Raw genomic sequence first — 22,937 nt, 5'->3', positions numbered from 1 at the left:
GAAAATGCCTTTTATTAATAAAAATATGTACAAGATACATACTAAATGATATGCTCTAGGGCATACTACTAACAATATGATGTGGGATTTGTGTATTAGAAGTGTTATTTGGATCATTTTGCACGTTAAGTAGATCATAGGTATAGGGAATATTCTGCTGGATTTTCGATAAAACTTAGGATTTGCCTTTGACTTTTTGAAGTTTTGTTTGAATAAATAATGATAAAATTTTTGATATAATGTTTAGGTGAGTCGGGCCAGCCTTCCTCCTCCGCCCAGCCACCGCATTGACCTTTTGTTAAGTTGTAAGTAGATATTGATTTTATTTATAATTTCAATATTATTATTATATATTCAAGACATCCTCATGCATTACATATGAATATATGTATGTAGTTAATTGCTAGGCACCATCTATGTTGCATTTTTTTTGTTTGTATAATGAATGTGAATGTCGCCTTAGGATGATTTGGAGTAGTGTGTGTGTGTGTGTGTGTGTGCGCGCGCAATGTGATGGATATGGATAGGACAGGCAGATCGGCTTGAGCTAATCTCGATTGGGGCCCGGTTCTTTTTGTGATAAGTCAGGGTGAGTACGACTTTGAATTGATCTCACTGACCCCTGTATTTGGATTATAAGAGAAAGTCCGGGTCGAGTTTGTCTCGCTGACAGGTGTTGGATTAAAAAAGCTGTATAGGAGATCAGCTCCCATATATATATATTCATTGATGTGACACAAGAGTGTGTGAGTTCTCCAAATTATTCTTTGTGCGAATATTGTTTGAATTGGATGAATTTGTTGATCTATGTTGCATTTTATCTATAGGGATGCATGAGTTCTAGATAATTATAGAAATTATACTTAAAATCAATATACTACTTTATGAGTCAAAAGCTCACTTCTGTTCGCCCATTTTTCCTAGGTTACAGGAGAGCTTTACATGCAATTGACCTGTTCTCTTCCTCGCAGGTCCTTTTATGCCTATTCTTGTAATTTATATTGTCAGTTAAAATCTAAAACTTCGCATGTGTTAGAAAATATTTAATTTGATTTGAGATTGTAAAGATTATGTATTTTGAAAAATGTAAACTTCATATAATGCATATATGGTTAAATGGGTTGGACTTATGATTTGGAAGAGGGACCTAAGCTTTCACTTAATTTTCTTTTAATTTGTCCCTAAATATATTTTATTGAGATTATAGATCGAGTGAGTTAAAAACTCCTTGTTGAATGGTCCAGATTATGACCGGACTATATCCGATTGATTTCTTAAAATGGGCTCGAATATGAACTTTTAGGTTGGGTTAAGGAATAGTTTAGACTTACTACGGACTTTAAAGGCCTTATGCTAATCTAAATCGTAATGCTAGTCTAGCTTATAATTTAGGTCGTGACAAAAAAGGTTATTTATGCGGTAAAAAACGTGAAAAAAACAGAAGAATTATAATTGCAAATGGAATCAAACGCTTGCCAAGGTATGGTTTGGTTTACCCTTTGGCTTCCTATGAAGTTACTTCTTAATATTTTATATTTATTTGTGCTGCAAAGCAAAAGCATTTAGAAAAAAAAAAACAACCCAGCCTTGTATATCCTTTAATCATAAAAGCTGAGCATATAGATAGAAGTTTGAATAGTTACTCAAAATATCCTTTGAAATAAAGGGCTATCTGAGTAACAAAAGAAGAAAGCGTACATTTGACAAGAAGAATGGGCAGTGCCTGCCCAACTGCACTATGCAAAAAGAATTTTACCCAAAGGGAATAGACTGGACCAAATAACCGTCCATTGTTCGACTGGCCAGATGATTTGGAGCAATGCTCTGTTCCTGGCACAGTTTCCCTCTATACAACTTCAATACACACTGTTAGTAATTCCATCTGTGCACATTCAAAAAACCAGTTGATGGATGTTCTCTCGTGCAAAACCAAAAAATGTCCTCCACCAAGCACCCAAAAATACAAGTATGCCTTCTGCTTTTGGCGTCTCAACAGAAGCTAGGGCGGCCAAGCACATGAGTCGAGGTATTGCTTCTCAAAATGTCCTAAAAATTTTTATCAGGCAGTTTTTGTCTGTCTCGTCCTTACTTCTTGTACTTCGTCAATCTCAGGCCAGCCCTGTCGCCTTGTTGAAGCATCATGAACATATTCAATCTTTCCTCTCCAAGAATCAACTGGCAAATCCCACAGGATTTCAAAGAACTTAAATTATCACACTTTAACTGCTATTTCCCTTTCTCACCCATGATTAAAAGAAGTCCTCAAGCTCTCATCTGGTAGTGTCCAAGAGAGCAAATGCCCACCAGAATCCCCACTCAACAACTGCTTCAGGTCACTCGTGAGGTAAAGGGCAGTAACAGGATGTTTATGAAACTTCAACACCTTGTGAAGCACCAACCTGTACTCCGGTACATTATCACCTAAATTCAGCCCAATCGTTGGATTGCTGTTTGATTTACTTTGAGCACTCTCTTGGGTGGAGCAGTGAATCATTTGCCACACCTTAACAGCCCCACTCTGGTGACCTGTCACATACCAGTTTGTGTCCATCCAATCTGAAAATGTACAGCTTGTCACTGAAAGAATAGAATCAGATGGCAATTGGGATGTGTTAATCACTGCAAGGCAATCCCCATTGATGCTCCAAACAGCAAGCATTATTCCAGCAGCCGTCACAATCTCCCCAGTCAAGTCATTCACGTATATTGCTGAAACTGGCAATGGAAACTCTGGTAACTGCCTAACAAAAACCAAGGAGCTGAGATCCCACACGATAACAGTGCAGTCATCAGATCCACTCACTATCAGCATGTAAGGCTGGCTAACATGAAGGCATGTGATTTTTCCAGTGTGACCACAAAGCGCCTTCTCTAATTGCAAATGCTGTAAAACTCGGGGACCATCCTTGCCAACTCTCCAAACAGAAATTAACCCATCATCAGCGCCCGTAACCAACATTTGACCATCATGGCTAAGACCTGTACACTGAATCTGGTTACCCCCATGAAGATTTTCATGTGTTGAAAGGAGTTTGTCCTGGTCATAGCTCATAAATCTCAAGCTCCGGTCTGGAAATCCCCATGCCACATATTTGGTATACGTTCTAGGTTTAAGTAAACTGTTTGTCCCTGCCACAAGAATTTTCTCATGGAAAGTAACAATCTGAGTTATGGCTGATGAGGTCTTGCGTATTTCATGTGGGACAAGATGGGAAGAATACTTGAGAGGATGAAGAGGAAGCCTTCTGTCAGACCGCCTTTTCACATGGGGTTTGAGGAACAGTTGCTTGGGTGTCTGCCCAAAGTGGTTGATTTGTGCTAGAATGGAGGCTTTCATTGCAGGATCAGTAACTGAGTCTATGTCCACACTCCCCTCATATGTGTAATGATAGAAAACATTGATGGCTTCTTCAGCTGCCTGGTAATCATGGAATGAATATCACATTATAAGAAGAACAAGAAGGATAACTTATATGGAGAATATCGGTGAGCAATAATAAAGGGAGGACTAAAAGGTTGAAGTTCTTCAATTTTCAAATAGATAACAAATTCTCAAATCTCCCGAGCTTTCTGATTTCTTTCCTTTCAAATTTCAATAGAGTTGCAGAGAGGGCAAGTAGAAAAGTGAGAGAAAGGGTCAGGACATTATAAAGCTATTTCAACTAGAATGAGGCTATTTCATGGGAACAAGTTCTAACACATGGCAGTCTGCAGTGACTGATGGAGGGAAATTATTGACAGAGTTCAATTGGTTGCCAAAAAATTCTAGAACTATGGATCAGAATGGAAAACAAATTTCCCTAGGTTTAAAGAACTATAAAAATCCATTTTGTATTTAGTTTTCTTAAGGAACAGACAAATAATCAACTTTAAAAGAAACAATCTAGTATTCTGACATGTAGCATTATGGTAAGAATGTAGAAACACACCTTCCCTCTCTGTTTATATCCGAATATGAGGTCTATCCAATGATGCAGATTTTCTGAAACATAATCAGATTCCAAGGCTGCCCTATGTTTCCTAATAAATTCTCTGGCACTGCCTTTGGCCCAAGGAGGCAAGAAGACATCACCAACCTGAAAAATACCAATAGTGTAAGTATGCCCAAAAAAGAAAAGAAAAGATGTTTTTACATAATTGTATATTCTGCACCTGCAAATCATAAAAAATAAAATAAAAATAAAAAAACAGACAAATCAAATAATCACACTTCCAAAGAAAACCAACCTTCTCTCCGGATTGTTTCTCTCCCAAGTCAAGTTTAAACCTATTTACAAGAAATTCTGGCATGTAGAAGAATTCTGGAATCAATTCCTTCACATCAGATGTGTTACCCTTCCCAGCTGCACTTAACCAAGTTTCTCTAATGCCATTGAAAAGACGATCAGCATGATCAAATTGCCCACCCTGCAGCTTCTGATTCTCCACACTAAATGGTGGCAGGCGTAGAAGATAGAATAGGACGATTCCAGCACTAGAATAATGAGAACCGTAATGAAATTTTGGAACCTCTGGATCATCCCAGCTCTCATATCTGAATAGGAGAAAAAAAAGTAGAAAAATCATAACTAAGCAGTAGCGAGCAAAAAAAAAAAAAAATCATGGCAGCATACACAAATGACTAACCTTTTCTTAAATTCCTCTTCCCCCTCTGGTGTCTGGCATCCCATTGGTTTTTCAAGCTTACGAAATGTTTTAGGATTGGACAAATCCAGAGTTTCACTCTCATAATCTGCCAGAACCCATGGAAACACTGGATATTGGGTGAGATCACTGTATCCACGACCAGCCAATGTGTTAAGATGCATGAGGTATTGGAAATTGCTAATTTCTCCATTTTGCCACCTTCTTGAGAAGGATTTAGCCATCAACTTAAACAAACGACTTCCCTCGTTACTTTCTTGTTTAGTTGAACCAGAAATTGTAGTGTCCAACCTGCAAAAAGGAAGCAAATCATGAACTGTGGCATGAGGTTCTCCTATAGCTCTTCCGCCTCCTCCTCGATGTGTTTTCAATTTGTTTAAAAAAAAAAAAAAAAAGAACAAACAACTAACTTCAGCCAGGAACAAACTTGTTTAGCAAACACAAGTTCAAGTATTCCAACGATAAGGAAAAGCAACAAGTCATGACATTTAGCAACACATCATATATAAGACAAGAATATACAAAGCAAAATTACCAAACAAGGAAATGAGGATACCAGATCCACTTCTGCCATGACATGTGAAAATGGCAAGCCATAGGCTATATGCAGTAGGCAGAAACATATAAACACATTTGATCAGATCCCATTTTGAGGAAAGTGGAAACCTGAGGGGTCTGTAGGATAAACATATGTTGTGGCCAGAACTAGAAGCAGCTAAAGCAGATTAGTGAGGCTGTTTGTTAGGGTATTGTTACAAGTTAGTTAATACTACAGCTAGATTATACAAATAGAAAGATTAAGCTGTAAAGATACTCATTCAGGGATAATTCAATACAAGATTCTTCTCACCTTCAAAATCCTCTCTCCTCTGTTGCTCTTCCTTTCCTCTCCCCTTTCTCCTCTCTCACTTTTTCCCACTTTCCCTCTTTTTCTCATCTTCTAAACACCCTTGTTGTGACCCAAGTCACAACAACACATCAGCTTCAGGTCATAATAGTTCATAGGAGAAGGTGAATCAAAATGCAGTTAACATACCAACAACACTCATTTCACACAGGCATGCGATCTCAAATGAATATTGACAATATGGCCTGCATATATGTTATCATCTTTCAATTTCTTAAATAACCAAAAAGAAGCTGCCCTGCTTCTAGATTATGAAATAACATCAATACATGCATCTCAAAAACATTAGCATATAACAAATCAAGCATAAAATTTGTAAAGAAAAAAAATAATTAACATAAGTAATTGGTCATTAGTTGCATGCACACAAAAACACAAAGCTTGTAGTGATAAAAATAAGTGGTAAGAAGTAAAATTCAGAACCTAGGGTTAGTATATGTTACTTACATACTATTCCTTGGAAGATTCATGGCAACCAGATTTTTGAACACTTCTTCTCTCTCTTTTTTGTGGAACACCAAAAGATCATTACACCCATCCATGCTAAATATCTCAATAGCAACAGGACGAAGCTGGTAATCCCGTTTTAAAATCTCATGAACACTATCAAGCTTCCACATATTCCAAGGATGAGGTAAATTACCACTACTACATACTTTCTCCTTGCCCCATGCACCACCATTGTAGGCCCATGCTCTTCCCCCACCACATGTTTTTACCAGTGTGTTCCAGGATGAAGTTGACTTGGACTGGAAATCCATACTGCCAGTAACATCCTTCTTGACGCCCAAGGCCTGATCAATAACAGAGAGTTCATCTTCGCATTCTTTTTCACAAATGCACCCAGAATCATCAATGTAAAAATTCTCAATTACATACAAACAGAGTTCCCCAATCAAAAATATACCATCAAGTTTGTCCAGACCCACAACTCGTTCACAGTTATATTTGAATCGTATCTTTTCAAGAGGTTCCAGATATGGTCTAATCAGATATTCACCATTATCATTCAGTTCCTTCTCTGATTTATCATCTGTGACTTTGACATCATCAATTTTGTTAGAAGAAGATTGCCTTGGAGATCCTAGATCAGATCTTGCATGCATGCTTTCTGACACTGGGGCAGACACGGTACTAGACTTGACACCAAACTCGAGAGCAGAGTGAAGACTTGCATCATTCATACTGCTAGCTCTATCATCATTACAACCACTCTTAACAGAAGATACACCTTTGGCATCATTTGGTTCTTTAAAAAACTCACCATACATCTCATCATCAACACCATTTTGTTTAGCATTGTCAGTCGCAAGATTTAAAAAGAGTTCAGAGTCAGTATCAGATGCATCAGGACCATCCTCATGTTTTCCTTTGGACAACTCTACTTCTTCTAATTCAAACTCTCCATTGAGAACATTTTGGATACTTTCAATCCTCAATTTGCAGCGCTCAAGCTTTTTGCGCATCCTATATGGACCTTCAATGGGACAAAGCTGCCACTCAGGTTCTTCAGTTGCAGAAGATTTACGCATTGGGAATATTCCCCTCTCATGTACAAGTTGTTGAAGAAGGGTTTGCCACTCACTTTCAGCGTGGAGAACCCATCCATATTTATCTTGGCGGACAACTCTCAACTCAGTAGACATTGCATCACGAACCATTTCCAATGCATATCTCCGTTCAGTTACCTGTTCCCAATGTCGAAGATCTAGCTTCAAAATGTCTCGTGACCTTCTCCCCATTTCCCTCTTACGACGACCCTCAACACCTTTTGTTCTCACCCCTGGAAATTTTGCTGATCCAGCAATATACTGGTGCCACATAATAGCTGCACATTGTTCCAACACTTTGTTAACCATCTGTTCGGAATTCTGAAACCACTCAAAGAAAGCAGATAGACTTCCGGTCAATAATCTGTCAAAACCACCATGTAGTACATCCATATGCTGTCCTTGGTTTGGTTTGCAGACAAGCAAGTCTTCTAGTGCAGCCCTTCGATGCACCAATAGATACTTGACAATATCAACAGCCACATTTTGAACATTTCGCCTTTGGTCATGGAGAAGATATACTAGATTTACACAAAGACAGCAATTTAAATCAGTATCAAGATTGGTGGGACAGAATATAATTCTCCTGTGAGCAACTAATAACTGTAGAACTGTGCAGATGTCAATTCCTGAATCTTCTTGTGAAGCATTAGGGGATAATCTCTTCCTGGGTTCAATATGCAAACCTAAGCATAAAAGGAGATCATCTTCTCCGATAGTGGCCAGGAAAGTTGGCAGAAAACAATACAATATCATACGATTTGTGTTCTTGAGAAGTGAATGTATATAAGCCTCAAGTTGCCTGCTTCCTCTTGTAATAGACAGAAGACCCTTTCCTGCAGGTGCTGCTTCTTCAATTCGCCCATCTTTGTTTGCCAATTGCAACATCGACAACAAAAATTCCAGAGTTTTCAACACACCAGCAGGTTGAGGAAAAGCACCCATATAGACACGATCCACTATCATCCAGCATAATGCATCTAAATTTGAGGACCATCGACTTTTGTCTAACTTCTTCTCATCTTCCTCATCATCGCGCAAAAGACGCCTTTCAACAAAGTTCATCAGCCTACTAAGACACAAACCCTGGAAAACCAACACACTTTCAACATCAACATATAAAGGTGCCATTTCTAAGACACCCTCTATGATCTGTGCTGCTTTCATCTGTTCAATGATAAAATCAGAAAGAACCTCAGCCATAAAATCCAAAACAGCAGTAGCTCCAGCAGAACACGGACCACCCCCATAACCAGAATCATCAATTTCAAGGAGCAGCTTCGCACTGACTGAATAAGATGAGCTTGCATTAGATGGACCTTGAGTAGACCTCAAGTCTGGAGATGCATCATATTCACTAGCAGAAACAAAGGACTCTATGGAAGGAGTGGCTTGTGTGGAAGCTTTGTATTCATTGTGACCAGCACCTCCAAGCCAGGATGTCAATGCAACAGCTGGAGATGAAGATGAAGTAAGAGGGGTTCTTGAAGTAGACTTGTCAGATATAATGGGAGAATCCAGTATGTTGAGAGATGCAGAACTCTGGGAATCTTCCACTTGAATAGGATCTATGATGCCATCAATATTTCGAATGTTTGATTCACTTGAGCTAGAGGTGGCAGAGACCTGGTCAACAATATCACCATCCAAGTTCTCAACAGCTTGGACAATTTGAACTGATTTTTTCAAATCCTGATGTAAGTCGGTGATTTTGATCTCCACTTTATCATCATTCAGATAGTTTTGGGCCACAGGCATGTCATCAGAACTTGTACTTACATGTGCCTGAGGGAAGCTTCCAACACTAATGGATGTCTTGGCAGATTGTTCCTGTTCATGAGGCAAACTAGAGAACGTATTTTGAGAACTACCAGTGTCATCACAATCATTCAAGTTCTTTTCTTCTGCCTTCTCAGAGAGTGTTTTTGACATATTCACTGCATAAGCTGCCCTGCAAGACCAAAAAAAACACAGTTCACTCAAAATATATTATTGCTTTAACTGAGCAAGCAAATCTAGATATATGTTTCAATAACTTTGGGACAAAGCAGTACTGGCAAAACAAAAACTACAAACTAGAAGACAACTAAGCACAAACCTAATGCAAGAAAAATAAAGTTCAATGCAACTTTCAAGAAATTCCAGTCTTCTGCAAACAGCAGAAAAAGGGGGACACATCTTTGCCAGATCAACCATAAATCTCAGAACAGAGGTTGCAGCGGCAGGAGCTGATGCCTCACCACCCATTAAACGGGCTGCATATGTCTTATGCATCAGAGCTTCACCCTGAAGCTCTCCTGCCATGTCTCCATTCCCATCAACGAGCTCTGCTACAAGGCTAGCACCAACCTGGGAGAGATTGCCAGTTTGGTTAGCAACCATTAACTGCATGCTCAACCTATCAAATGTGGATTTTGCCATTGCAATCACAGATTCCAAAAGTTCCACAAATTTCAAGTCCAAATAACTTCCATCACTTGGTATAAGGCCATGAAAATCTAGCATGCGGACCTCCGGTAGTCTAGGGTAAACAGGCTTTCCAAATACCAAACAGAACAAAATATAATAAATATCTGGAGAATCATAGAAACTTGGAAGAACCCTCATCAAACCCTGATAACCACCGCTGGTGCGAAATTTAAGTGCAAATGTGGGAGAGGAAGCAAGACACACACCAAGAAGAGTCATGATCCATCTCATACTAGTAGGATGCACAGCTTCATCAAGAAAATATGTTATCAATTTTGATGATACAATCTTATGCCACTGCTCTAGCAACTCCTCTGATTTGATGGTTACTTGTAGATCAATAAGCATCTCCAGCAGCATGTTCCTTACAATTACATGCTTACCCATCGATTCTCGCATTATGTGATGCCGTGGTTTCAGATCAGGAGGATCAAAAGTCATAATCACAAACCTAACCACATTTTCAAGTTCAGATGCCAAAAACCCATCTTCTAAAATTACTCCAAGCAAAACAACCAATTTCTCCAAAACAGAAACTTCAACGTCACCACGCTGCAGAGTCACCAGTAAATGTTGAACAAGATTAATTCGCCGCAGAACTGTGAGGTTATGATTCCTGTACCAGTGCATAGACACTAAATGCTCAAGAAATCCCAGAAGAGCAATTTGAATTGAAACTGGAGCTGTTACCCACAGTGTCCAATCCAACAAGACATGTTCAACCATATCTGCATTAGACAAGACAATGCAATTTGAAGTTTCAACTGGCAAATCAGAATTTTCTAGCTCTGAAATATGACTAAATGAATCTTTTTGAGCAGAAAAGTCATCCATATCTCCATGAGATCCAATAGAAGAAGTTTCATCGTGAAATTTTGACAAGCTAAGATCCACAAATCCAGCCTCCTGCATAGTTGCTGCAGGTGATGAAGTACTTGGCGTATTTTCCAACTTCTTTGGTTCAGAAAACGAAGCCTCACATGCTGCAATTTGGAAAAAGATCTCAAGAGATTGCATGTCAAATAATGACATTCTACGACGCAGAAATAGAGCTAGCAAATGGTAACCCCTGCACGTTTGCATGTCTCTGACATTCTGGGGATTCTGATGAAGTGCACAGGCAAGTAAAGTCAATGCCATGTGAAGCATATCCCTGGTTTCAGAAGCTTCAACAAGGGCCAGGATAACAGGTATCCCACCAACAGGGCGGATTGTATCTCCAATCACACACTGCCTGCAAACATAGATATCCCCATGAAGACGTCCGAATCGTGGTATCCCTGAAAATTAAAGTAAAAGATAGAGACAGAATTCTATTAATTAGCATCCTTAATTGCTTTGCATACTTTAGAAGTCAAATCAGCCAATGGTTACTCACCCCCAATAGGAGAAGCAGCAGCTGACATAGGGTCAACCAGATTAAGCAAGGAGAATGTCCCAGATGCTCGAATAGCTTCGGTACAAGTTCCATCAAATGCAAAAATAAGTTTCTTTCCACAGAGCTGCAATGAAAGGTTGCTTAGCCTCTCCAAATCCCAAACAATCCCACTGCCATCAGACTTAGAATCCCCAGGCTTTGCAGCACTTTCAACCTTTTGTGTGTTTGCCAAGGGCAAGTCAGCATCTAACAAATCTAAGATCGCCATGCTACCACCACCACAAGCCTGGTTAGGGACAAAACGCAGAAGATCTGAGTCTTGGAAGAGCCCTCTATATCCCCGACCAAGAATATACATGAAACATATGCAACCTGAGGTAAGCACCTCCTCAAAAAGATAGCAAGAACGGAGTTTCCATGTCAAGTCACTAACTCTTGCACAACTAGGTGGTGTACCAATGATCACCTGCAAGGGTTTTCCCACAGGAGATGGAGAATAACCTAGCTTCCCTGTGTGCCTCAGCTTTCCATTGAGATATACATATGCAACACTAGCTTGAAATAGTCCAGCAAGAGCATTTGGTTTGCTATGAACAATTGCAAGGTGATGCCACCTGCCTTCCTCCAATTCTAACCCAGGAAAGGACAAAGAACTAGAGTTGCTTGTTGCAAGGGTTAGAACACCATCCTGCCGAAGATAAAGTTCTGCAAAGAACGCATTTTCATTATTAGCTGTACCAACAGAAAATATCCGAAGAATATGGCGTTCATTGTGCTGCCCATTAGAGCCATTATGCCTCTTAGAAGGGCCAACTTTGGAAGGTTCTGTTTCCTTCACTTGTGATTTCAAGAAATTTCTGAACTGAAACCAACATACAAATGAATATCCAGCAGCTGGAGGCCAAGATCTTTCTCCCAGAGACACCTGAACCGAAGCATGGCCAATCTTACTCATGTCCATCTCAACAAATGGTGCCAGAGAAACATTTTCTGAGGTCATATCTTCCATTAGAACTAATCTTTCCATCATCTCAACAAGATTATGGCCTGAATTCATCAGCCTCATTTGTAGAATGTATCTAATAAGCAGTCGAAGTTCTGATGCAGACAACCTACCACCAAAATATAAAGCTTAGTTTCTAATGCAATTAGATGTCAGCAAATAAGTCAATCAAGCAACATAAAAGTCTTCAGAAAATATCAAATGTCCTACCTATATGCCCCAAGAACTTCCACAATCTTCAGCACATATGAAAGCAATGGTGATGAACCCAAAAGGAAAGGGAGAATTGTCTCCAATAAAAGCTCCACGCAACCTAGACAAAAAATAATAATAAAATAAATAAACAAAAAAAAGCAATGAAATTAGTCAATAAAGAGGAAAGGATATGGAAGGGACAAAAAACATTTCGCACCTACAGAAGTGAGGCTTTCCTGATTAAAAGGGCCAGCACGAGCAAGCCTATCAATAAGATTCAGCAATTCTAACTGCACCTTGGGAGTAAAGAGCAATAGTGAACGGATCAAAACTCTAACAGCACCAGCATTGTACACTCGTTCCTTATCAGGATTGAACAGACCCGAAGGAATTGTCATAAGAGAACTAGCTGACTCAGATTCTATCATATCAACCGGTGTGGAACTATCTGATGATAAGAATGGTGGAAGCACAAGTTCGAGAGCTATCTCCAACAACAACTGTATGACTTGCTTTTCACATTCCACAGAAAGCAAGCCAGATTCAGCTAGAAGATCATAGAAAGTTTGGGATGATATAATAGAATGCAATTTTGTCCTGTTAATAGCATTGCCACAGACTCCAGCTGTCATGAGGCGCAATAAGTATGTAAAAACTTTGATACGAACCACCAAAGAAGAGTCATCCACCAATCCTTCATCACCTTGGAAACTGTGGAGTGTGGTCAAAAGAAGAGAAAAGCCAGTAGCTTCACCAAAAACCCTCTGAGCTGAACTGTTAGCTCCCAATATGCGCCACAAAGTACCCATTGTGTCACATTTTGCATCATTTTCAAACCTATATTGATGTCCTGCACTACTTGTAACCATTCCACTTTTAAGAACTTCAACAACTGCACCTAACTCTTCAGGATGAGCCTGGTAAAACAAAAATCAAATGATTATTTTGGCAATGCTGCATAAAAACACTAGGTAACACCAGATATATGCATGTGCCTTGTTTTGCATAAAAGCATGAACAATTATCATGATTATTGTCAAGTGGTCCCACCAATTGTGGAAATGGAAAGAAGAATGACAGCTCTTAGAAGCTATATTTGTCCAAAGTCAAATCGACCAAAGTTAAAATACTGAAACGTCCACAAACCTGTGTAACATCTTCAGTGATCAAACATGACAATATTCGGAGGACCCCAGGACGATGAACATTAGACACCAAAAAAGGAAGAACAATCGTCACACCATTAGCTGAACGAAATGATGCCTGATTGCCTTCAGCTTTCTTCACTAAAGAGACCATGCAATCCCATGCAACATATATCGTATCCTCAATTTCAAAGATGGGAAACTTTCCTGAACCAGATTCCAATAGCCTGGGTGAAGAAATAATAGCATCTTTACTGTCTAAGTGTTTCTTGAAGCTGTTTGAGCCTGAATTTCTTTCGGACTGGTTAGAGTTAACACTCTCTTGATCTGGACCCAAAAGAAACTTGTGCTGCTTCAAATCATCTAACAGTACTTCCAGCACCCCAACTTCTCGCAAGACTTTCTTGTATTGCTGATCAAAAGATAAAAGTTTTACAAAGAAAGAGAGTATTGTGTGCTTCAATTCTGATGTTATTGGTTGCTGCAATAAGCAACAAAGAGCAAGCAATTCTTGCTCAGGAATACAATTCACAACAGTCACAGCATATTCAAGAATTTTCAAGATTATCTCTTGCAAAGAAGGAGGGAAACCAGCCATATTTAGAATAAAAAGTGGAACTGTCCGTAATTGCTGACACAATTTATAGTTTTCAATATGACTTGAGAATATCTTAAACATTCTGTTTAATACTTCTGCCTGCAACTCTCTGCTGTCTGCCTTCAGAAAAATGTCTTGCAACATCTGGACTGCTTCAAGGTCTTTGACTCGGGTATTGTCCTTCTCCCAATTTTCATCAGCAAGCCGATCAATAGATGGTGTATGACTTCTACTATGGCTACTAGCCTTGGTGTGAGAAGCTCTTGAACCTTTGCCTCCAGATGATCCTAAAGGTTCAACTGGACCAGTTTGAGCCAGATTAACGAGAACATCAAGCAACCTAGATAATGCAGGTGATAAATGCTGTAGTGAGGGTTCTTTTCTTGTCAAATCCCTTCTCTCTTCATCCAAGGCATAAGAACCATCTAAAGTATATTCTTGGTCAACAGAACTTTTTGAATAAATAGACTGAGAACCCTGATTTTGTGGCATGGAGGACAGAACCAATGCAAACTGAACAAGGAACTGATAACCATGGGCATTATGTATGTCTTCCCTTAGCCTGACACCACCGGCCTCTAAAATTCAAAATGCATAAAATCAGCACTAATACATGTATAGAAACTTTAAAGATGGAATTAATTCAAACTTGCAACTATAACATAACATAAGCTTCTTTTTTTTTTTCTTCATTTCAAGAATCAAGACAACAATATTCATGATATTAACAGAATTCTTATAGATAGCTCTTATAAATTCCACACATTCAAGAATCAAGGCAAAATTGACGGGCCAATTACCAGGTCTATATGACAATTCCACACATTCAAGCAACAAATCCACAATGCCCATAGTGTAGGCAGAATCACCCAAGTCGGGGTTAAAATCTTTAACAGCCATTAAGAGAACCCTTATCTGTGAAACATAAATATATCATTTGCTGAGAAATGTATTAAAAGATTAAATAGGCTACAAAATATACCAGCCATTACAATCAAAAAGAGCAAAAGATAAATGAATTTGCTAGAGAAAATTTTTTAATAGAAGCTCTAATAGGAAAAAAATAACTGCGAATACCACAAAATGAATATCATAAGCACACAATTGAAACAAAATGAGAGAATTAGCTAGAGAAGCATGTTTCACAAAACAAATATTCAAAAAGCCAACAAAAGATACAATAGCCACGCAGTAGAGACCAACTTCAAGGTGTTTCCATTGTAATTTGCTTTTACTGACATAGCATTTAACTATCACAATCACAACTGATAACTTGGAACAAGGAATACTATGTTACCCGAAATGCAACAGGTTCATGATACCCTACTTATGCCAGGATGCAGTACTTACTGGAAACCTTATATAAATCAATAGATCTGAAATTTTTAAAATTAAAAAAGCAATATGGGCATGCCACTTAGATCTTTCCTTTTCTTTCTTCCAGTGGAAATTGCAAAAACCTCCAGTGGTTTCAACCAATTACACATTTATCACCCTACGATTTTCATTCAGCCATTACATTTTCCCACATTAAGGTTCATTTGCACCTGAATTCCCAAATAAATATCAAATTTCAGTTTTTTGTCACTAAAATTGTCCAAATTTACTTTTAATGGTTACTTCAAGCCAAAACAAAGCAAATTCAACAAGAAGTATCAGTCACAGTTCAAAGCAAATTTTAACAAGGTCTAGTGATGAGAAATCATTGCTGGTACTTTTATAAAGAATTGGAGCACAAATAGGCTTAAAATTAATTAAACGCTTTTGTAAATCCTGATACCACACTAGATTAAAATGTAGTTAAGTGACCAAAAATGGATCATGGGATGACAGTGAAAAACAGGTCCAACAAGGAAGATCTAAACCTCAATAATAATGAATATGTTGATAAAGTAGAAAACAACAGATGAAATCAAAAGCAACTATTGGAGTCAAAAAATGTCATCCTTCTACTTTGAAACAAAAATGTGACATGTTTCATGAATGACGAGTGATTTAAATCATGCAGCACTTGGATACTGTAAAATTTTTTTTTGGTAATTAATAATAGAAACAAACACAATTACACACAAATGAATGGTGAGCAGAAGTACAAATAATATATTCAAGATAATAAATAACAATATAAGGCTCCGTTTGGCATTAGATTTCATGGTCAAAAGCACGATTTTAGATGTTAAAAGTGCAATTTGGAAAAAAATGTTCTATTATGTTAGTGTTCTTATAGCTAAAAAATATCAAACTTAATTTTTAATAAACTTTTAATACTTTTTAACTAATATATTTAAATACTTTTCTCAATTGCATCTCTAAAAGCAATGCCAAATAGACCCTAAGAATTTACTACATGTATAAAGAAAATGTTAAAAAAAAAAAGTTGTTTAAATTTTGTCCTCATATAGATGCAATTTAAATCCTAATAAATAGTTGTTTACATATTGTGAAAAAACAAGAAATGTAATGTATTGGAGACCTCTGATATTAGAAGGTGGAAAGGAAAACAATAGTCCAATTTCCCTACAGAAACCCTATGCTTTTCACATGTATTAAGTCCATACCAGATGATGTTTGCGTATATATCTAGCTGTGCTTCCATTGTCGTTCACCAAAAGAAGACCAAGTATCTGGAGCAACCAAAAACGCAACGAAAACAAGTTTCAACCATCAGACCATTAAGCATATCTGAGATTTTTAACAAGGTTATAACTTTCAGTTATTTGTAAGCAGATCTATAAGTTACTGCATAAATATCCAAACTCTAGGGCATCTACCTGCATTGCATGCCTATGAAGTTGTATGTTGTGCAGAGGAACAATACCCTCTTTATATCCAGAGAAGATTGTTAAAGAGCTGGTAGCAACCATTTGAAACAGCAACTGAAGAGAGTCATCCTCAACCAAACTCTCTGCTGCTGAAGGATGGCTTGCCAATGCTTTCATAACATGCACTATGCTTCCTTCCACCTGAATGAAAGGAGATAAATATATTAAACAAGAAAAAAGAATTCTTTTATATATTTGTATTCACAACAGCCCAATCATTGATATGCAGACAAAGACAACAAGCAGGTATGTACTAAGAGCCCGCAGGTATGTACTAAGAGCCCGCATGAATATGATCCTGGTGCCTGACATGAGTGTAGGCTACTTGGATGTGAGGAATGGTGCTCCCAAGATTTGTGTTACCGCTTTGCACTAGGTTGTGCGTAACTTGTAATTACTTAAACCATAGTTTTCCCCTAAGATGGAGAGGCTAGATGGATCATTTTAGTTGAAATTGCTGCACTTAGGCCTAATTTAATGAATAGGATATATGTGGATTATTTTAGTGGAATGGACGTACTTAGGTCCAACCTAAACTGTTGTGCATGATATTTTGATTTGTTCCCATGTTATGCTTCTATGCAGTAAGAAACAGGATTGAAAATGTAAATTCAATTTGAGGTAAAAATGTTTAACTTTTTAGCACAGGTAATTAATTAATGATTAATGTTTCAGTATCTTTCCATAACACAGGAACACTTTTTTCTTTGATGACAAACTTAAAAGGTTCTAACTAACCAACCGGTATATGGCTTGGGCTGAAATTGTGTCAAATTTTATGGTAATCAGCATTGCTCTGCAGGATCTTCATATCTCATTTCAACACCAAAATTTATGCCTTTTGACATCTTACACAAGATTGAAGGAAGCGAGTATATTAGTGTAAACAAGTGCCTATGAGCCTAGATGTTCTTAAAATGGAATTAATCCTGACCTGAGATAGCAAAGCAATGACAATGTGCTCTAGCAACCAGTCAAGGGGAAAAAGTTTTGCATTTTTATATTCACATGCTCTCTCTCTCTCTCTCTCTCTCTCTCTCTCTCTCTCTCTCTCACACACACACACACACACACAGAGACAGAGAAACACAAAGACAAGCACATAGATAACAGCAACTAGAGAGGCAAGAAAATAAATAATAAAAAAAAAAAAAACCTACCTCAAGCCTGCGAGCATGCCCAACATCTCCATGATCTTTTTCAAGTAGCAGTGGCACTTCAGAGTTAATAGCCTTTTGCCTTTGATTGCCTTCAGGACTCAGAAGGGCATTCAAAATATGAATGAGACAACATAATATCCCAGAATCAAGGAGAGATTGCTTATCAATAGGCTGCAAGAGATAAAACTTAATTTTAAAGCTTTTATAACAGAAATAAGTTCAACTTAGGAATGACAATGTGAACATATCTCCCAACTCTACCTAAACCATCATAATCAATATTGTCATGTATTGCACATAATATCAACTTCAATTGCAACACTGCATCAAGTTACTTGATATCGCGGTTGTATTGAAGAAATAATTCAAACATTGTATTTGATAAAGATGGAAGAAAACGACACATACAGCTCTTTTTTTGAAAGCCAGTTCAAGGTAAGAGAAATATACCCCAGATACAAGGACTTCTATAGCAGATAACAAATTTGAACCAGGACTGATGCCATCCTGCAGAAAAGCATACAGAATACAGCATTGAACAACAAATCACCTGAGCAAAGCAATAAGAGAAAGGAACAGCATTTAGATTATAAAAAGAGGCAAACCTTTGCAACTTCTGAAAAAAATCTTAATAAATTCTCTACATCCAAAGATCTCGTTTTGCTGCTGATCTTTAACTTCTCAATGTCCGTGACGAAGGCTCTTCCCACAACAAAAGAGAAAATGTGTGTTTCAACTAACCTGTGATTCCTCCAAAGAAAAAAAATCACAATGTTCAGCATGCTGAAAGTACCCAAGAAGAAATCTTACACAAAGTGAAAGCAAATAACCAGTCCCACTCCCACTGCAGACTTGCATCAAAGAAAATAAAAGCTAGATATCATAGAAAGAAGAAAATTGGTAATCTCACAGAACTGAGAAAATCATATCAATTTCAAAACCCTACAATCTGAAAAAAAAAAAAAAAAAAAAAAAAAAAAGAATTACAAATGAGATCAATTGCAGAAGCAATCAATTTGGAAATTACATGGGTTTCACAAATGTGATTCTGTACAACACAAGATTAAAGAAACACTTAGAAAAATAGTTGTCACCAATAAATGAAACGTCCAGTTGAAACAGCTTGAGGAAGAGATATGACAGTTCCCACTAATTTTAATCAGTAAATCATTCATTTTTAAATACAATAAACTTCCCACATCTATTGCATAGCAAAACCAACAGACATAACAACCCTATTTTTGTAGTTTAAAAAAAAAAGCCAAAGGGCCAACGAATAAAAAAGGATTATAAGCGATACAAAAATGTCTCCTGCACAACACAATGGATGTACCAAAAAAAAAAAGAATCTATAAGATCTATCAACACCTGTGCATCCATGGTTTAACGATCAGTGTACTCATATAACAACTAAGCCTTAATCCTAAACTAGTCAGGGTTGGCAATCAGCCAATCAATAGACTGATAGTGGAAAAAAAAAAAAAAAGCAGTCTATCTCAATTATGGAGGGAGGCAACGGCAATAGTAATAACAACTTCAAGTAGGAATCATGTCCATACATGGTAACTAATTGGGCTACATTAGCATACTGTTTCACTAATCTACAAAAAGCATCCACAGTCAAATTCAAGGCCGCTTCTTTCTCCTGCATAAACAACGAAAGAACATTAGCAACTACAATTTATTTTTATAATAATTGACAAGTTTTATCTTACAATTAAAATAATAATGGAAAAAGGTACAAAAGAATATTAGGAAAATCTTTATATATAGAAAAGGTACCTTTTCGGAGCTGGATGAACGGAACTCCTCCCAAAATCTTTTGAAGTCCAATTCCAATTCATGTCTGTCTCTGTTTTATATATATACATATATATAAAAACAAAAAAGGAGTAAAATTACCATACAAACTTTTGTGAACCTATCCACATACTCTATCAATTTATGGTAAACAACAACATTGTTATGATTGAAGTAAATGAAGGGCTACCATTACCTGGACCCAGGGATGGATACCAAATCAAAATATGTGTCCAAGAGTTGGAATTAGTTACCGTGAAATTTTCATATACATTATGAACTGCTTTTAACTGTCCCATATGGAATCCACATCCAACTAATCTTATTCCCAACAGTTATTCCAAGATAAATGAAGAGTCGGTAACTCTTTAGGGGGTAAAATTCCATAATCTTTATTAATTAGGTTAAGGATATCTTAATGACTAAGAGAAAAAGATATACTCCTCCCTATAAATTGTAAATTATTAAAATTTAAATTAGGCAAAAAATTTTGAAAGAAATCAATCAAAGTAACCAAGAAGGAAAATGATGCGGTCAAGGAAAACACAATTTAGAAATTATTTTGATTTAATTTTTAATTGTAAAATTAAGATCTTTAATTGTAAACTTCTATTAAGAACTTTAGGCTCTTATTATTTAGGAATTCTATTATTATTAGGAATATTTAATAAGTTCTATTAGGATAGTATTATCCTAGTTAGTATTGGTTTAGTGTTTTCATGTTTTAGGATAGCACTAATAGAAATTATTATTATTATTATTATTATTTATTGACAATTGAAATTGAGAATTGATAGAATGTTATAGTTTATTTCTTTTTCCCTTTGAGTGTTCTTTGTGGCTCTACATCAGTAAAAACTAACAACAAAATGTATTGATAAGTGGGAATGGAACCTTAGACCCAGTGCATCCTACCCCATCTCTTTATTAGAGCCAGTGCATCCTACCCCATCCCTTTATCACTTGAGCCAAAGCCCAAGGGCACAAGTTTTTCTTAATAATACCTATAATCCCTTTTATTTTACAAAGATCAGATATTCATGCAAACAAAAAGAATTCATCCCTACCTCATGTTTAACATCAAGGAATAAAAGAAATAATTCCTTATTTCAGAACATATTTACTACGGTTCACTTTCTAAGCTAATTATCAATTCTGCTCTTCACACTTTCTGGTTTATTCCCATTATCCTAAGACCTTCATGTTCTTAAGTGTAAGTCCTTATTTCAACTAAAACACCCTTTAACTGATGTTGGCACCTCAGAAAACCTTCACATGATAATAATGAATATCTTAGACTAAAAATTCTCCTCTCTTCCCTCCATATCACTAATTGCTTACAGATAGAAGCCAGTCCATCCTCTCCGTCTTTGATCCAAAAACAAGACCAGCTTGTGCACTGCATTCCATCAGCTAAAAGTTTTCCAAGCTAACACTAGAAAATCAATCTGCCTTATTCACACAATTCACAGAAAAGGCATAAAACAAAGTTCCTTATTGATAAATGATTTGAAAGTTGTATTAATAGACGGTTAAAATCCCATCTTCACCCTTCACACAAAATAACAATATGTAGAAGAAGATATAAACCAGATAAACAAAGTACACAATAGATGATACATTATGATCCAAACTAAAATCTCTCTCAATTGAAAATAACACCTACTAATTAACATAGCAAGGACATACCCTCAAACAACATACCAACCTTAAATATCAATAGAAAGTTTATATATATATATATATATATATATATATATATATATATATATAAAGTTGATTAAGAACAGCATCTCGTTAACATCTTGCAATGGTCCTATATATGGAGTTTCACATTTGCTCCAGAAATTAAATAAACAGAAACCAAGATGAAGCTAAAAACTTAAAGAGCTTCCTTCTTCTTCATACATAAAATAGGCACCAAGATGATGTACATAGGTTCAGAATTATATTAATAACACTGTGGAGGGGATCAAAAATCAAAATCAGCGTAACCAGCAGTAGAAGACTACTGGATACTAGCTTAAAATTTCTTTGTCTCCTTCTCGGACGATGAATAAAGGATAACTTACGAAATTACAACATCAAAAGCAGAAAAGTGCCAAATTGTAGTGATAGAGTAGTGAAAAGAGCTTATCTACTCCCATTAAAGATCAATGTCAAGAACAGTCAACGCAGATTATATTTTGATGTTCGAAAAACAAAAAAAAAATGCACCACTAAAACCGTGAAAAGCAATCATCAACTAGAGAAAATACTAAAATAAAATAAAAAATAAAAAAAAAATGGACAAACCTGGCAGAAGGCGAGGTGAAGTCATGAAGACTGGTAGGAGAAGCATTGGATTCGCGATTAGATAGAAGAGCAGAGGAAGAAGAAGAGCCAGCAGTGGATGATGAACTAGTAGGTGGAGATTGAGTTAACCCGACCTTCTCTTTTATGTCCTTAAGCAATGATACCCATTTCATCGTTGGTCCCTGGATGCGCCTTCTCTGCCTCTATCTCTCATCCGCCGTTCAACGACCCCTTGCTTTGCTCTTTCACGCACCAGATCCGACCCTTCTAGATTTCTAATCTAATCTAGAAGGTCACCTACACAATGAATCCAATTCCTCCCAGCGCAAAGGAACAATCAAGAAAACGCATTACAACAATAATTGAACGTGCTGAGGTCAGAAAAATGATCGATCGAAGCTGGTTCTCGAGACGGAACGGCAAGATCTGGGATAATTAATTTCTTCGTTATCTTTGATCTATTTGCTGTTGGGTTGTTCTTCTTTTTCCCCCTTAATTAATTCGCTGTTTAGCTGGTTTTTTTTTTCCGTGCTTTTTTAGATATTCGAATTTTTTGGGGAAATGTAAATTAGATGCCCTAAAATGAAGGGAGAGAGTTGAACTGGAACGCGACTTCTGTTGGGAAAGAAACTAAAGAAATGCAAGAAAATGGCAATGATGATTATGACAATGAAGATGGCGATGAAGATAAAAGAATAGCACAAACAAACCCCTTCTCTCTCTCTCTCTCTCTCTCTCTCTCTTCTGCTGGTTTTGGACGGCCTCTCCGCGCCTTGTTTCTCGCCCTATAGTCTCCTCTCTCTCTCCTTGGTGATATTGTTTTTTTTTTTCTTGATTTCCATTTGTTTCTTTATTTTATTTTTTATTTTTTCTGACAGGAGCTTTCTACGTTCACAAAATGCTTCCCCGGGCCGTGTCAGTGTGGGATCCACGACCCCAACACATTACACGTGGCATATCGAGATTTTCGG

The 22,937-nt window shown here is 37.2% G+C and overlaps 1 protein-coding gene across 1 annotated transcript; it reads right to left on the bottom strand.

Annotated features, from left to right (window-relative positions):
• Window positions 1–1,567: 1,567 nt before the first annotated feature.
• LOC110638530 (protein SPIRRIG) lies at window positions 1,568–22,814 on the bottom strand. The gene is made up of 19 exons (XM_021789123.2): window positions 21,967–22,814; window positions 19,654–19,723; window positions 19,431–19,516; window positions 18,477–18,612; window positions 18,322–18,378; window positions 17,872–18,042; window positions 16,661–16,852; window positions 16,448–16,513; window positions 14,690–14,804; window positions 13,293–14,467; window positions 12,364–13,063; window positions 12,162–12,264; window positions 10,949–12,060; window positions 9,200–10,850; window positions 5,999–9,052; window positions 4,627–4,935; window positions 4,228–4,534; window positions 3,930–4,076; window positions 1,568–3,418 (listed from the first exon to the last, which is right to left on the bottom strand). Exons 1-19 carry the CDS (start codon window positions 22,137–22,139, stop codon window positions 2,240–2,242), a joined length of 10,803 nt encoding a protein of 3,600 aa, XP_021644815.2. The 5' UTR covers window positions 22,140–22,814; the 3' UTR covers window positions 1,568–2,239.
• Window positions 22,815–22,937: the final 123 nt, after the last annotated feature.

The sequence above is a fragment of the Hevea brasiliensis genome, chromosome 9 (assembly GCF_030052815.1).
Source record: "Hevea brasiliensis isolate MT/VB/25A 57/8 chromosome 9, ASM3005281v1, whole genome shotgun sequence".
Classification (NCBI taxonomy): Eukaryota; Viridiplantae; Streptophyta; class Magnoliopsida; order Malpighiales; family Euphorbiaceae; genus Hevea; species Hevea brasiliensis.
Note: the sequence above shows the minus strand (reverse complement) of the source record. Positions and strands in the feature narration are given on the sequence as shown.

Bases quoted from the DNA above. Each gene is read 5' to 3' on its own strand.
- LOC110638530 (XM_021789123.2), bottom strand. From the start codon at position 22,139: ATGAAATGGGTATCATTGCTTAAGGACATAAAAGAGAAGGTCGGGTTA. The intron at 12,061-12,161 runs GTAGGACATTTG...TTTTGGTGGTAG, and splicing joins GAAGTTCTTGGGGCATATAG to GTTGTCTGCATCAGAACTTC. The intron at 3,419-3,929 runs GTGTGTTTCTAC...CATGATTACCAG, and splicing joins GATATAAACAGAGAGGGAAG to GCAGCTGAAGAAGCCATCAA.